Source organism: Plectrocnemia conspersa, unplaced genomic scaffold (genome assembly GCF_051122295.1).
Source record: "Plectrocnemia conspersa isolate PC_06_02 unplaced genomic scaffold, ASM5112229v1 ptg000010l, whole genome shotgun sequence".
In the NCBI taxonomy this organism is placed as follows: domain Eukaryota; kingdom Metazoa; phylum Arthropoda; class Insecta; order Trichoptera; family Polycentropodidae; genus Plectrocnemia; species Plectrocnemia conspersa.
In genome coordinates, this window is record NW_028277174.1 from 8176289 (window position 1) to 8190417 (window position 14129).

Sequence of the window (14129 nt, forward strand, 5' to 3'; positions counted from 1 at the left end):
TATTAACTTTCATTTTTTTATTTTCCTTTAATTTTATTTGACATTAATATGACGTGTGAATTCCAACATTTTTATCAGCAGCGATTCTCAAGCGTATCGTTCATTCATCATATTCGCTTAATCTCTTTTTATGAGGGTATTATATGGTGTGAAATATGTCACATCGTTTTATTAAATGACTTATACATCATAGAAAGTTTTTGTTAATAACTTATTATATAAGGTTCACTTTTATTTGTCATAAATAACTAAATAAAAAAATGTGTATTTTAATTTCTTTTATTACACTTTTCTCACATGTTTCAATAAATACTAAAAACATTTTTACATAACTTAAAATTTATAGCACATTTATTATGACTACAAAATGACTTTATAAATTGTTTTATTTTATTAAAAATTATATATATGTACATATGTATTTAAATACTGTGATAATTTGAGTCATTAATGTGTCATCTTATCTGTATGGCTATTGTATTTTTTTATTAGAAGCAGTAATTGTCTATGGTGTGTATAAAACACAGTTTTAAACTTAAATGGCAGTATAACTTAGATTTAAGGCAAGATGTTAATGCCTGTAATAGTTACTGGGAAAGAAAAGTTGCTGTTGGTTGAAGTAGGTGAACGGCTGCTGTGCGATATACATCTGGAAATTTAATATTATTAGAATAAACTCAAGTTAAAAATGATCCATTATCTTACCTGTTGTTCTGGCGATTTTTTCACTCTCTGGGCCAAATATTTGCCGTACGATAAGTCAATGTCATCAGGATGCTGTTGGTTGCTAAATATGTCGTTACTCTCGACTGCATTATGTTTGTTGTGGAAGTGCTTCGAAGACTCATACTTTCTAGAGTCCTTATCTTGTTCCGGCGTGAGATACTTGTAACCGTATCCGGGGAAGTATTTGATTCCGAGCGCTGGCACTTGCTTATAATTTGTAAAGCTTTCACTCTTCCTTTCGTCGCTTTGATAGTGAATCTCTTGGTGATTGTTCTCTTTCTGCTTGTCATTCGAAACATAGTTGGTGACTTGGGTAGGATGAGTAGTCTTTGGTTGTGCATAAGCTTGCACGAACGATTTAGCCGATGATATCGTGGTAGATGGAGCTGGAAGAGCAGGTTTCGGCTGGTATATCACGTGGGTGTATCTGGTTTGCGTATTCAACTGAGGTTTCACTGTTGGAGTTGGGTGTGTTACAGGCGCTTTGTTTTGTGGGAAGAAGTGTGCCAATTGAGGTGGTAATGGAGCCCTACAGATAAAAAATACAATTAAAAATATTTGCTAAAAATAAATATTGACTAGCTAATAAAAAAAGAGTAAATTGGGTATGTGATCAATAATTATACTACAAGATTTTGATAGTAGATGTGCGATGAATTTAAAACCTTGAAAGAGTAGATCTTATACACTTAATCTCTCTCAAGCTGCTTGTTAAAAATATATATAAAAGTATTACAGAAATTAGTATCAATAAAATAAATAGAACAATAAGTGTATAACGCTTGAAGTTAGTCAAGAGCATAAAATTTACATATTTATATATTAACACTTAACAATAATATAAATTAGACAGAATTTATATTATTGTTAGTGCCTAATATGTTTTAAGTATAAAGTATCTGCTATATTATAAATTAATTATATTTTTCATGGATAATAAACATGTAAAACCTTTGGGCAATCTTTATTAGTTCTATGTTCTTTATTGATTTCTCAACATGCACATAATATCCATAAAATCGAGTACTATTAATTTTCCTTATACTAAATCATATCCATAAAATCGAGTACTATTAATTTTCCTTATACTAAATCATATCTAAAGTACGCTATGAAAAGTCATAATTGCCTTTGAAATTTTAATTGTTATAATATAATATCGTAAATATATTCATGGCTATTTTACTACACACAGTATTGATAGGCAAACTAATTAAAAGTTAAATTAGTAACAGTTTATTAAGCTTGTTATTGCTTACTTTAAAATTTAATAACATAATTTTATTAAAATAAAAATATGTGTACTGCTGTTATACAATTTGGGTTAAATAAATGATTGAAAAATAATTGATGCTACCAAAAATGAATGATTTCAAAATTTTTTTTGCTGCATTTTGCAATGGTCATATGACCTTACCATGAGCTTTTTGTCAAACCTACAGTTAATTAAATAGTTATACACAAAGTAAATACATACTTGTATGGATTTGGATTCGGTGTATCATTAGTTTGATCTTCCCAAACAGGTGCTGGATCCCTGAATGGAGGCTGTGGTGGAGGCGTTGGTGGTGTTGGTGTGGGTGGTATAATAGGACCACCATTCGTTCCGAATGTCACTTTGATGCTGTTCACTTGGTCTAAGTAGAACAATGCCATTGTCAGGAGAACCTGTTGTAGATATAATACACTTGGGATTAAAATCAATGCCCTACTTTACTCATTTAATTTTCAAAAAAACTTTTTAGATCGATGAAGCTAGAACTAGGCTGACGATATATTTAGAGCAATAACTTTGAGTTTGTTCAAGGCAGATTAAAAAGCAGATCGATCACGTGTCACATATGTGTATCACGATTCACTTCATTCTCGTGTCCGAGATGCACTTTGCCTCAAGGAGAACTGCATGCAAGGTCAGTGATGACCAACTTTTAATATAAAATTCAAGTTAACGGACGATCCAAAAGTGTACATAGTGCTTTCAATGACAGTCCAATCAATTCATGCGAATGTGAAAGGTGATCTGTTTATACGGTTCAAATAAAAATGGCCTCGCTCATCAATGTATTGAGCGATCGTTAATTTACCTCATTTTTTCTTATAATTTGTTTTAAACGCTTAAAATAAAAAGTTTAAAAAAAACTCACCAATAATGAATACCTCCTTTGTATCGCCATTTTTTTAAATAATACTATGGTCTTCGTATTTCTAATCTCTAAAAAAATGTAAAAGAAAATTATTGTACATAAATATATATTACACAATGATAATGATAAATTATTCTACTCTTAATTAAGAGCATTTTTGACGTATTTGAAGTTGGTCTACATTGTGTTTTTAATTATTTAATTATAAAATTCCCTCCATAATTAAGACGGCTCTTTGTGCGTTTCGTCATTACGCAAAAAAATCTTAAAGGCGATAAGAATACCATGTGTGTATTATAATGCCATTTAGTTCATTTCATAATTTAATAGCAAAATTTTAGTGTCAATAAATTAACACAAATTCTTTAATGTTTTGCAATACTTTTCTAATGAACCATATGTATTTTTATTAGAAATATGTTTTGTGAAAATTTATTTTAAATTATTATTTTACGTTTCGAACTAATGTTGTGGTTTTTTATGGAATGGATGAATGGTTTTGATAAATTTAAAAACAAATTGCTTCTAAAAATAAAGCAAATTGAATGCACTCTTGCAAAACCATACCTATTATTAAATTGCATACAAAGTAATTTTTAGAAATTTTAATTTTTATACAATAAAGAAAACACACATTGTATATATGTAAAACTGATAAATAGTTTAAACTGATCATAACATTCAACTACATACTTTATTGTTTTCAAACTAGATTTGCCTATTTTTTATAAATATATCTAAAGTTTTGATTAAAAACTACATATTTTAGCCTAAGGAAAGTTTTTTTGCATATAATATATTAATTTTACTAATGATTTCGGATAAATGTTTTTAACAAACCTGATATTTTAAAAATAATTTTTACTATTGTAGATCCAAAGTTATAATTATAAACAATATATTTTAATGTAATTTCAAGATTTTTTCACATATATTTATTACAAAAATATAAGAAGCATCAAGTCTGTCAATCAAAATAAATCTTATAAATTATTGTTGTATTTATTAAATAATATATCGTTCCTGCATCATAGTCACATAAAATTCATTGGATTAAGTAATAAATTTAATGTCTTTAAAAGATTTTGTAATAAATAATTATATTTTTTATTATCTATTAAATTTATATTATTTAATTATGTAATTTTATATTATTTTTAAGCAAATGATACAGTCCGTTTTGGTTAACATAAAATTTGATGGTTTGATTTTTTATTGTACAATACAATGAAAAAATCAAACCATTAAATTTTTATTTACTGATAATAAAAATAATGTTACTTATTATTCATATTTTTTATTATATATATAAAGTAAAGTTAATAAGAATCGTCCAAATTTTTTAACTTTTTATTAATAACGTGCAAAGAAAAAATAATCTGTGTTGACACAACATAAAAATCTTTTGTAAGTATATGTAAGAAAATTAATGTTATAAATAGTATTTGCAATTTTTTTATAAAACGAAAAAATATCTTTTAAATATTTATTTTTATAATAATTTTTTTTAAATATTTTATATAACCTTCTCCCACTTTTTGGTCATTTTTTTTTATTTTATTAACATGAAATTTTATAGGCTTTTTGCAAAATATTCCGATAGCCTTATGACATCATCAGGATTTTTAATTTATTTTCGTCTTACATCGATCGAAATAAATGATAATCAGAAGAAACAAGGTCTGGAAAATAAGATAGATGTGACAAAACCTTCCAGATATGTGCATTGATGTTATCGAGAGTTAATGAGAGGTGCGCTGTCGTGTTGTAGAACTATTCGACTTCTGTTGACAAGGGCAGGCCTTTTTTTGTTAGTTTCTTATGCAATCCAAATTATCACAATATAAACCTTCTGTTAATGTTTGGCCAGCTTTAAAATTCATCTTCAGTCCCACCATACAAAAAAAATTGTGTCAATAATTTGCTTTGAAATACGCTTTTAATAGTAGCACCCGTTTTTGCCCATCCTGTACACTTATAGCGATAATGCATTAAATAAATCGTACTAAATTTCGAAATGTGCAACTCGAATAGCATATTTGACTTTTATTAGATACAAATTTAGATTGCATCGTTAGAAAGGATATTAAGCAATACTTGTACTAGTAAGGCACGCAAAAATATTCACTTAAGATTTTGTCAATTGGCTTAAAAATATACTTGAGAAACTTTATTACTACTATATCAATCTTAGCGTATTACATGCTTTGATTTATTGCCTTGTAAACATTTCTAATTGCAGCAAATTATTTTTTATCTTCATCAAACAACCATCAACGGTAGATGATGACCACCAAAAATGGTCATGATGACCGGCTTGGTGTTATGCAATATTTTAAACAAGGACAAGAAGATTTCATCTAATATCACGACATTGGAATGACATGACATGACACGATCTTATTATATGTAACAAAACTGAAAAGTAAAAGTCCAGAGTGTCAGTCTGCGGGTCGCGATCCAGGATATCTATCAAATGCATAAAGGGTGTTCGTTATTGGTCGCTTGAGGCTATTCACGTTGTACAAACATTCACAATTGAAATTATACACATATTTATATGTATAGAAATGACCATAAACAATTGTTATCATCGCGCCTTGTCGGCAAACATTCTCTCGAACTCGAAAAATCAATGGCAATAGAGCAATTTAAGCGTTTAATATTTGCATAAATTGCTTGCAAGTATATGTACGTAACAATGATTCACAATTGAACTGAAAGTGAATGTTTAGATCTTAGATCATATTGCACGTCTGTAGAGGCACGACTTAAGAGCATCTTCATAAAAAAGTGCAAACTGGCGCACGTCGTGCAGCACGCGTCTAAACACTGTAAATATTTAAGGTAATGCTCTGGCGAAATAAATTGTAAATACAATGAGTTTCACTCATGAAATATCACTCAAATGTAAAATATACAGTCTGAATAACTTATCTTGATTGTTCTTTACTTAAAAAGTAATTAATGGTACAAAATAGTTTACAATGAAAAATAAAATTCAGCGAACTCAAAATGGATTACAGAGCAAATAGTAATACAATTGTTCAAAAATGCACATGATAATGATGAAAAATTAAATCCTATATAAATAAATTCACATTGATTGAATAGTATATTTCTTGGACATTTCATGGTTATAGTTTCAATGTTTGTTCTATATTATTACTTCAATGCTTTAAATGCTTAAGGGCAGAGTTGACCATCCATTTAAATAATTCTTTGTTAAGACTGTTGAGTATGTTATTTTCTAGTATTGTTTTATGAAAAATCATTACATTTTTCTTGCGACTAGAACATTAACCATTATGATAACCCAGTGGTAAAAGTCTGTGACTCTAACCTCAAACCCTTTTTTTTAATTTAATTATGTTTTGTAAATCAACATTTTATTTTATAATTTTTATTTTGATTTTTCATCGCAGATTAGGTTTTCCTAGATTTTTTAGTCTCTCTAGAATAATGAAAATAAAACTGAGCTATGTTGTATATACTGACATTTACTGCTTTTAAACTGTATTAAAATATCTGTCATAAAAAGTTAGAAACTACTATTGCTTACTAGTTATTGATTGTGTTTACGCCATTGTAACGCATTGGGCTAACGCTTTTAATGCTCCAATGAAAGATTAACAATAAATAAATTTATTATTTAATTAAAAAATATAGAAAAATATCTATACCTTGGCAAATGTTATTGCGTTTGTAATTTTCAATACAAGTTCAAACTGGCTTTAAATTAATTAATGAAATTGCAATGCTAGATTTTTTCCAGTTTCATAGAGAAACGTTTTAAATATTATCATTGCAAATTTAACATAATAGTTTCCTTTATATAAAAAGAGCAATTTAAAGCTAAAATATCCAAAATAATTGCACTGCGAGGCTAAAAGCATTTTTGCACTTTCCTAATAAAATATCTATCAATTAAAACATATTCTAAATTTTAATCTTCGCGTTCAATTAACCCTTTCATTTTCTCAGAGAAAATTTTTTTTTCTTTGCAAAGACAGTTTATTATCAACATCAATTTTTCTCGCTGCGCTGCTATCAAGCTTTTAGATTTGCAGTATGAGTTAAATAGCACAATTTTACTGTCTTGATATTTTCTTTGCGGATAACAGAAGCTCAAAAAAATACGTTGTACCGCAAATTTAACCCAAAGACAAAAACATTCCTGCTACAAAAATATTTTTAATTTACCTGTATTTTTATATTTGTATTTACATGAATATTTATATTTATCACAAAAATATATTTCATATTTTTATTTTTAATAAAAAACTATTTTTTAGACGAAAGTTAAATTATTATTATTTCTTTAGTGTGTTTTAAAAAGAATAAAAATATTTTACATAATTTATACTATCAAATCCATAGATTAAGAATATATGATATTCTTTACTCTATGATTAAATCCATTTATATTGTATAAACGGATGAGGTTGTAAAAGCAAAAAATAAGCAAACAAATTATATTAAATTACACGACAAATACTAGATGTAAAAAATAAATGCCGCAATTGTGTTGAATTTATATAGAGGAAATAATTGTTTACTTCTTTATCCACAGTTGAATGTCTTTGTTTATAATATTACGTTTGTCCGTTAAACAAAAAAAAATACAGTAACCAAGCAACCTTGGAGACATAATGACCGAAACCAGATTATCCAAGATCAAATGTGCGCATCTGTGAGTACTTACACAATATATAGTATTACTGGAGGCTTTATTTATAATTGAATATTAATTTATAACTTGATCTCGATACATTTAAAACCTCAAAGTAATTTGAGCTATGCTATGTATGCATATTATGATATACGAGTATGACCATGAGTCAAGGTCCAATAAAACATTGACCTCAAGTAATTATTACCTTGCTAAATAACACTTTATCACGACGTAAATGCTCAATATGAAATCGAACCGTATTATTATTTAGCATTTTGCGTTAATTTATTAACACATAGTTCTGTGATTTTTAAACTTAATAATTTATGAAGTAATCTGTTAAAGTTAGAATTCTTCTTAAATATTTTTTTTAAGCGCTCTTTCTAAAATATTTAATTATTTAGGAGAAAATATATCTTATAATTAACTTAATAATATATTATTATGTTTTAATAACGCAATTAAGCCGTCACACGCTGATTGAGAAGCTCTTATAATTTAGTAATATATGAAAATTGATTTTATAGCTTTTTTCAAGAAACTTTTCTTTGTATTTTTCAGTAGTATATAATTAAAATAATTTTCTTACGACTTTCTTTATTGTAATTAAACTCCTAATTATTAAGGGCATAATAATTCAGCAATAAAAATAATTTGCTTGTAATAACATGCATTACAACTTACAAAAGCAGTAAGTATGTACATACATACATATGTATTTGTAAATTATACTAAAATTAAAAATATATATGAATTAATATATTCATATAGCAATTTTCAAAGCAAAATACGTATCTATCATATATTTTTATTAGATGAAATACAATATAATAGTTGTGATTTTATACTAGATAATCAGTTTTAAGAGTCTAAAAATAAATATAAATAAAAATAAATCATAACATGTATTTTTCTCTTTCTTCGGTAGCTAAGTAATTGAGAAAGAAAATAATAAGATGTTGGAAATTTCTAATTGGAGAATTCCCTTAAATAATTATCATTATCACATAATTACAGTGTGTTTAATTACTGTATTGTTATATCTTATTATACATGCTTTAATATAATAATGTACACAAGTAACTTGTTTAATATATTTTTCTCAGAATTTAATTCGGGTATATTTTTAAGCTTTACAATGACATTGAACTTTTACATATTATGTTATTCTGCAATAAATGCGTTTTTTTTATTGAAACTGGAAAATCCCTTTTAAATGTATTTTTTTAATTTGAGTAATTAAAAATATAATTTCTTATTAAATACATAACCTTCTCCTACCTCTTGGTTATTTTTTAATTCCGGTAAATGAGGCTTTAATGCAAAATATTCCAATATACACCTTTTCATATCGTATGTATTTTCGATTGCATCGATTGGATGATAAGGTGGATAAGATACCTTCCAGTAAAGTTTATTGATTTTATCAAGAGGCAATTTTGCGACATGAGTACGCGCATTGTCGTGTTGTAGAACTATTATTATTTGGCTATATTTAAGAGTTTCGTAATGTACAGTCCTTTCACAATCCCACCATATACACAAAATAACTTTTTTTATAGTGCGCCTCAAGTTCGAGGTAGGTTTTGTTACTTGATTTTGATAACCACTTTCATTCCCATTTCTCATCTCCAGTTATCAAATGATCATGGAAATGCGATTAAGCTTCAAGATCCTGAAGCTGTTGGGATGTATGATTATGCGCTGACTTGTTTTCTTGTTTGAAGTTTGTCTTCAAGCCTTCCAACCTTCTGAATGTGTCTATGCACTATTGGTTTAATTTTTTGGCCAGCTGATGGATAGTTTGAGAAGGATTTGCTTTCATTTCACTTTCAGGATTATTATTGATATCGTAATTTACCGTTCAAACTAGTTCAAGCCATCAATGCCATTTATGGATATCCAAATAATCACTTCACAAATGTTTTTAGTAGCTGTAGTTGCCGATATATTTTTTTAATAAATTCTTATAACATGCAATTTTGTATTGTTTACCTGATTAAATTCCTTCATTGTAAATTTTAGGGCGCATGTTTTTTTTAATGTTGAAATGTGGATTAAAGACGTGCACCAACACAAATTAAAAACTGACTGGTAAAACTTAAATTATGAAAAAAATATACTTATTTCCTAATTTTTGATGAACATATATTATTTAAATAATATTAGTAATATTTTGCATTGCAACTATGTACATTAATCTCATCAGATCCACTTACTCTCTTGTCACATTTAATTTGTTCACACGTCCATGTCACTGTAACGTTACACAATTGTCACACACTCAATTAAGTATAATTTTTACACGCATAACTGCACTTTGTCGTCGGATGAATGCTGCAAATGCATGCAATTAAAATCATTCTGCTGAACATTTATCCAAGTCTAACATTATGTCACACGTATTAGAATTGTTAATTCAACACAGTTGCATATTTAATAATGAATATAATTTTTCATAATGCTACATTATTAACATAAGAATGCCATAATCGATGATTATTATCACGAAGCTCAAACTGAACTTTTAATGGGACAATACGCAACAATAGATTCTACGCATTAATGAATTAAATTATTACGTAATCGTTTAAAAGGACAAGGATCCTGATTTACATACCTCACAAAAAATCAATCATTAGAAGAAGTCACAACAATTCCCATTAATCTTATAGATAACTAAATACACATAAATATGTATCAAACAAGTTATACCACTTGACTTGAATATAAATCGTCAGATTTAATAACTCTATCACGCATTACGAATGATAATATGGCAATATAGTATCATCGCAATGTTCGATCATTTTCGCAACTATTTTCAATTAAAGAATCGATTTTCAATGACACTGAACGACATTAGCTCATTATCTCTATTGCAAATATACAATTAACTTTGATTGTATAAATTCTCATATACAAGGAAATGCATATAATGCTAATGATGTGGTATTACACATGCTGAACTGTTATTTATTGTTCAAATGTGTTTGATTGCACAATATTCTTATCACACACGATCGTTTACATAACTATCGCAAGATATATGTGTATTATTCAATCTCACTCGGATTTGCAGATGCCCTCGAGGGCCGTAATACTGCATCATTGAGTGGAATCGATGATTGAACATTTTCCTGTTCGGTGTGTGCATCCGAGTCGTGCTACAATAAAATAATGAAGCTCGTGCTACTTCGAAGATGGCTCCGTGTGTCACGATTTTGTATTATTTTTTTGGGGGCTGAAGTCGAACGTTCGAAGGCTGTTTGTATCCGCATCGAAGGTGAAGATATCAAAGGAAGAATCGTTTACCAATGGAATACAAAAGTTTCAAAAATGAATAGTATTTTTATTGAAAATAAAAATACTTTATAAAATCAGTTTATTATTTTTTTGGCAATTATTATAAACTTGTATAGCATCTCAATGTAATTATTAAATAATATGCATCAACATATTTCATGTACGTATATTTTATCAAGTGATTTAAAATATTTTATATGTAAAATAGTATCACGATAAAGTTTAACTGAGATGCTGTTAATTATATTGATCAAAAGTTTTATTGATGTCTGCAAAAACAAAGCACGAAAATCGTATCCTATATAAAAATCCTATATAAAGGGCTTAAATATGTTTTTTATTAATTTATTTTACTATGTGATTACCGGTTTATAAGATTGACTGAAACGTGGAAAATTAAAATCAACCAGAATAACACAGTCAATTATATTTACAAAGCGTAGATAAAATTTGCCATCGCCTCTCCAAAGTGAACAGGACAGTAATTTAGAATAGAAATCTAGCGTTAAATAAACTTTGATTCCAAGCTTATATTTTTTAAGTATATTTTGCATATTAAAAAAACGAGCTCACTAAAAAAATATTTGGACTAATTTTAAAATTACTTGCTCGGTGTGGAGTAACACTAGCAATATTATTTTTTTAAATGACAAGTGATACAATATTAAGCATTAAAAATAATAGATAATACACCTTTAAAAACTTTATAGCTTACAAATACCAACAATAGAACATTGTAATTTTTATACTAGAAAATACTACAAAAATATTTTGCGTAACCCCACTAAAATGTATCAATTACTGTGATAGAAACAGCCTTGAATTCAAACATAAGCACAAAATGTCAAAGCACATATTGTTTTAGATACTTAATATGACATATCAATCGTTCCAGATATTTAGAATTAGCACTTAATCTATGTTTATCTCCCTTAATTTGTAATTTTTTCCTGTTTTTTGTAATCTAAAACTGTAAGCAATTTTTTATTTTATATTCTTATTTTTATGACATTGTATTTATAACTAAATTGTAAACATAAAAGTAGTTTAAACCGGTAGTATGAATAATATTTGATAGTATGTTCATAAAATTAATAATTATATCGAAATTATCGTTTTATAAAAAACTGTAAACAATATACATATGGTTGTCCCAGTTTTTCACAAATATATTTTATAATACTAGGTTTAAAAAACTGTTTGACATTGACAAATTTTTAATTATTTTATTACTTAATTATATCCAAAAAATAAAAAAATTGCATTGTATGATAAAAAAATTTAAAGATAAAATAATGTTTTTATTTGAAAATACGCTAAATGCAATTTTAATTTGTATTTTATTAATTTTATTTAATTTTTAATGAAAATTTAAACTGGAAAATTAATCGATAGATTGACAACTTTAATTTTTAATTTTTATGTAATGTCTAAAACCATAGTAATTATGCACTTTTAAAATAGTAAAAGTTTAAAAAAAAAAATAGTAATATTATTTTTATCTATTTTATGACATGCGAAAAAATATATATTTTTTTTACACATAATGATTTCATAAAAACACTTTTGATTAGCATATATTCTTATCTTTTTGGCATGTATTTTTTTAAATAAATTTAACGTAAAAAACACAGTTTCAAAATAATGTTTAAATAATTCAATATGAATATATTTTAATAAATAGAATTCAACACAATGATATACGGCAAACCAGAATATCTGTATTAAAAATATCTTATGGGTTTATTTTTAATCCTGAATCCCTTAAAAAATATTCAATTGACATATTAACCATTAAAATGTCAAAAAAAAGGTTTGAATCGATCCATTAGTGATATAATAATATATATCTATTAAATATATAACATTACAATACTATATTTGAGTATAATAAATCTTTCCGAATGTTAAAAATTTTCAATGTAATATATGGAGTTACTAGATTAGAAGATCTATATTTTAATCAAATGTACTTTTAAATAAACATTATCACTCGAATTAAACTGTCTATGTTGATTTATCACTCTCAATTAAATAAACGTCTTTACCTTCACTTTTACACACCTACACTTTTCGCGTCCATCATTGCGTCAAATGCGTTTGATTACCTTATTAATCACTCTGTGTATATTTATTATTCCTAACATTGTTTTTTATATATTTATTGACTACACTGATAATCATCGTGTACATTACATTTAAACGGATCTAATAACATTATATTATGGCAATTTAAGGCACAAATCCCATAATTGACATTTGTCAATGTACCATACAAGGAGAATGGGTTACCTAGAATGGCCAATTATGCGATACTATCGATCCGCTTATGATTTACTTGACAATACAATGTGACAAACGGCGTACGTTATTTTTTATATACTGAAGCAACAATCGACTATTATTATTATATATATATATATATATGAAATTCGCATTGTCTTGGTTGATGTAATTATGTCGTTTTATTATAACATATAATCAAAAGTGTATCTAATGACCGTTAAATATTATGCCTCATTATGATTTTTTTATTATCTTTCCCAAACACTGTTATCACTTCACATCTGTTTTGAAATCTCACCTTATCAAAATAATTATTTCACTTTTATCTACGACAAACGTTCGTATCCGTCACTAGCGTCACTGACCGCGGATAAACATAGACTAAAGAGGCGTAGGAGCTTCGCACGAAGAGACAAGACGAGACACAGAGAGGTGGTATGAGATTTACCTGCATGGAACGGGTTACTGCCATTGTGATAAGGCCATCAGGTGAACGAGCTGTAATGACTAACAAACTAATTAATGAGTTCTTAAAAATAACGAAAATTAATAGCAAATAATAATTTGCTGGAAACATAAAATAATTTATCACTAATTAAAAAATATTTTATGATATCAATTACTCATACAATAAAAAGATTGCTTTGATAATTGCAATTGTTTGTTTAATTGATTTATATCAATAAAACTTCAAGAACATTTGTATTGTATACATAGTACTCGAAAACATTAAAGAAAAAAAATTTAGAGTCGCATAATTGCTGTAATAAGCAGTCAGTAAAAAATATTTTTTAGATTTATTTTTGATGTTGATATACAAACCTCAAATATAAAGATCTAATTGTTTAAAAAAAGTTTTTCACGCGAATTATTGTCCCTTGTAAATTAATAACACTGTAAAAATATGTTTTATTTTTGCTATAAATTTAATATAGCAGTTAGTGCAGTAGTGTAATGTTTCATTGCGACATCAGGTATTCCACAAGGCTACG

General features: G+C 27.0%; 1 protein-coding gene across 2 annotated transcripts; it reads right to left on the reverse strand.

The window, feature by feature from the left end:
* Nucleotides 1-265: 265 nt before the first annotated feature.
* Nucleotides 266-13569, reverse strand: GV1 (nuclear protein GV1). 2 transcript variants are annotated; one of them, XM_088194455.1, is made up of 5 exons: nucleotides 13436-13569; nucleotides 2871-2938; nucleotides 2204-2394; nucleotides 706-1255; nucleotides 266-649 (listed from the first exon to the last, which is right to left on the reverse strand). In XM_088194455.1, the coding sequence occupies exons 2-5, from the start codon at nucleotides 2898-2900 to the stop codon at nucleotides 572-574; spliced, it is 849 nt and encodes a 282-aa protein (XP_088050581.1). In that variant the 5' UTR covers nucleotides 2901-2938; nucleotides 13436-13569; the 3' UTR covers nucleotides 266-571. The 2 variants fall into 2 exon arrangements, with proteins under 2 accessions (XP_088050581.1, XP_088050580.1); XM_088194454.1 differs by having other exon boundaries at nucleotides 2204-2397.
* Nucleotides 13570-14129: the final 560 nt, after the last annotated feature.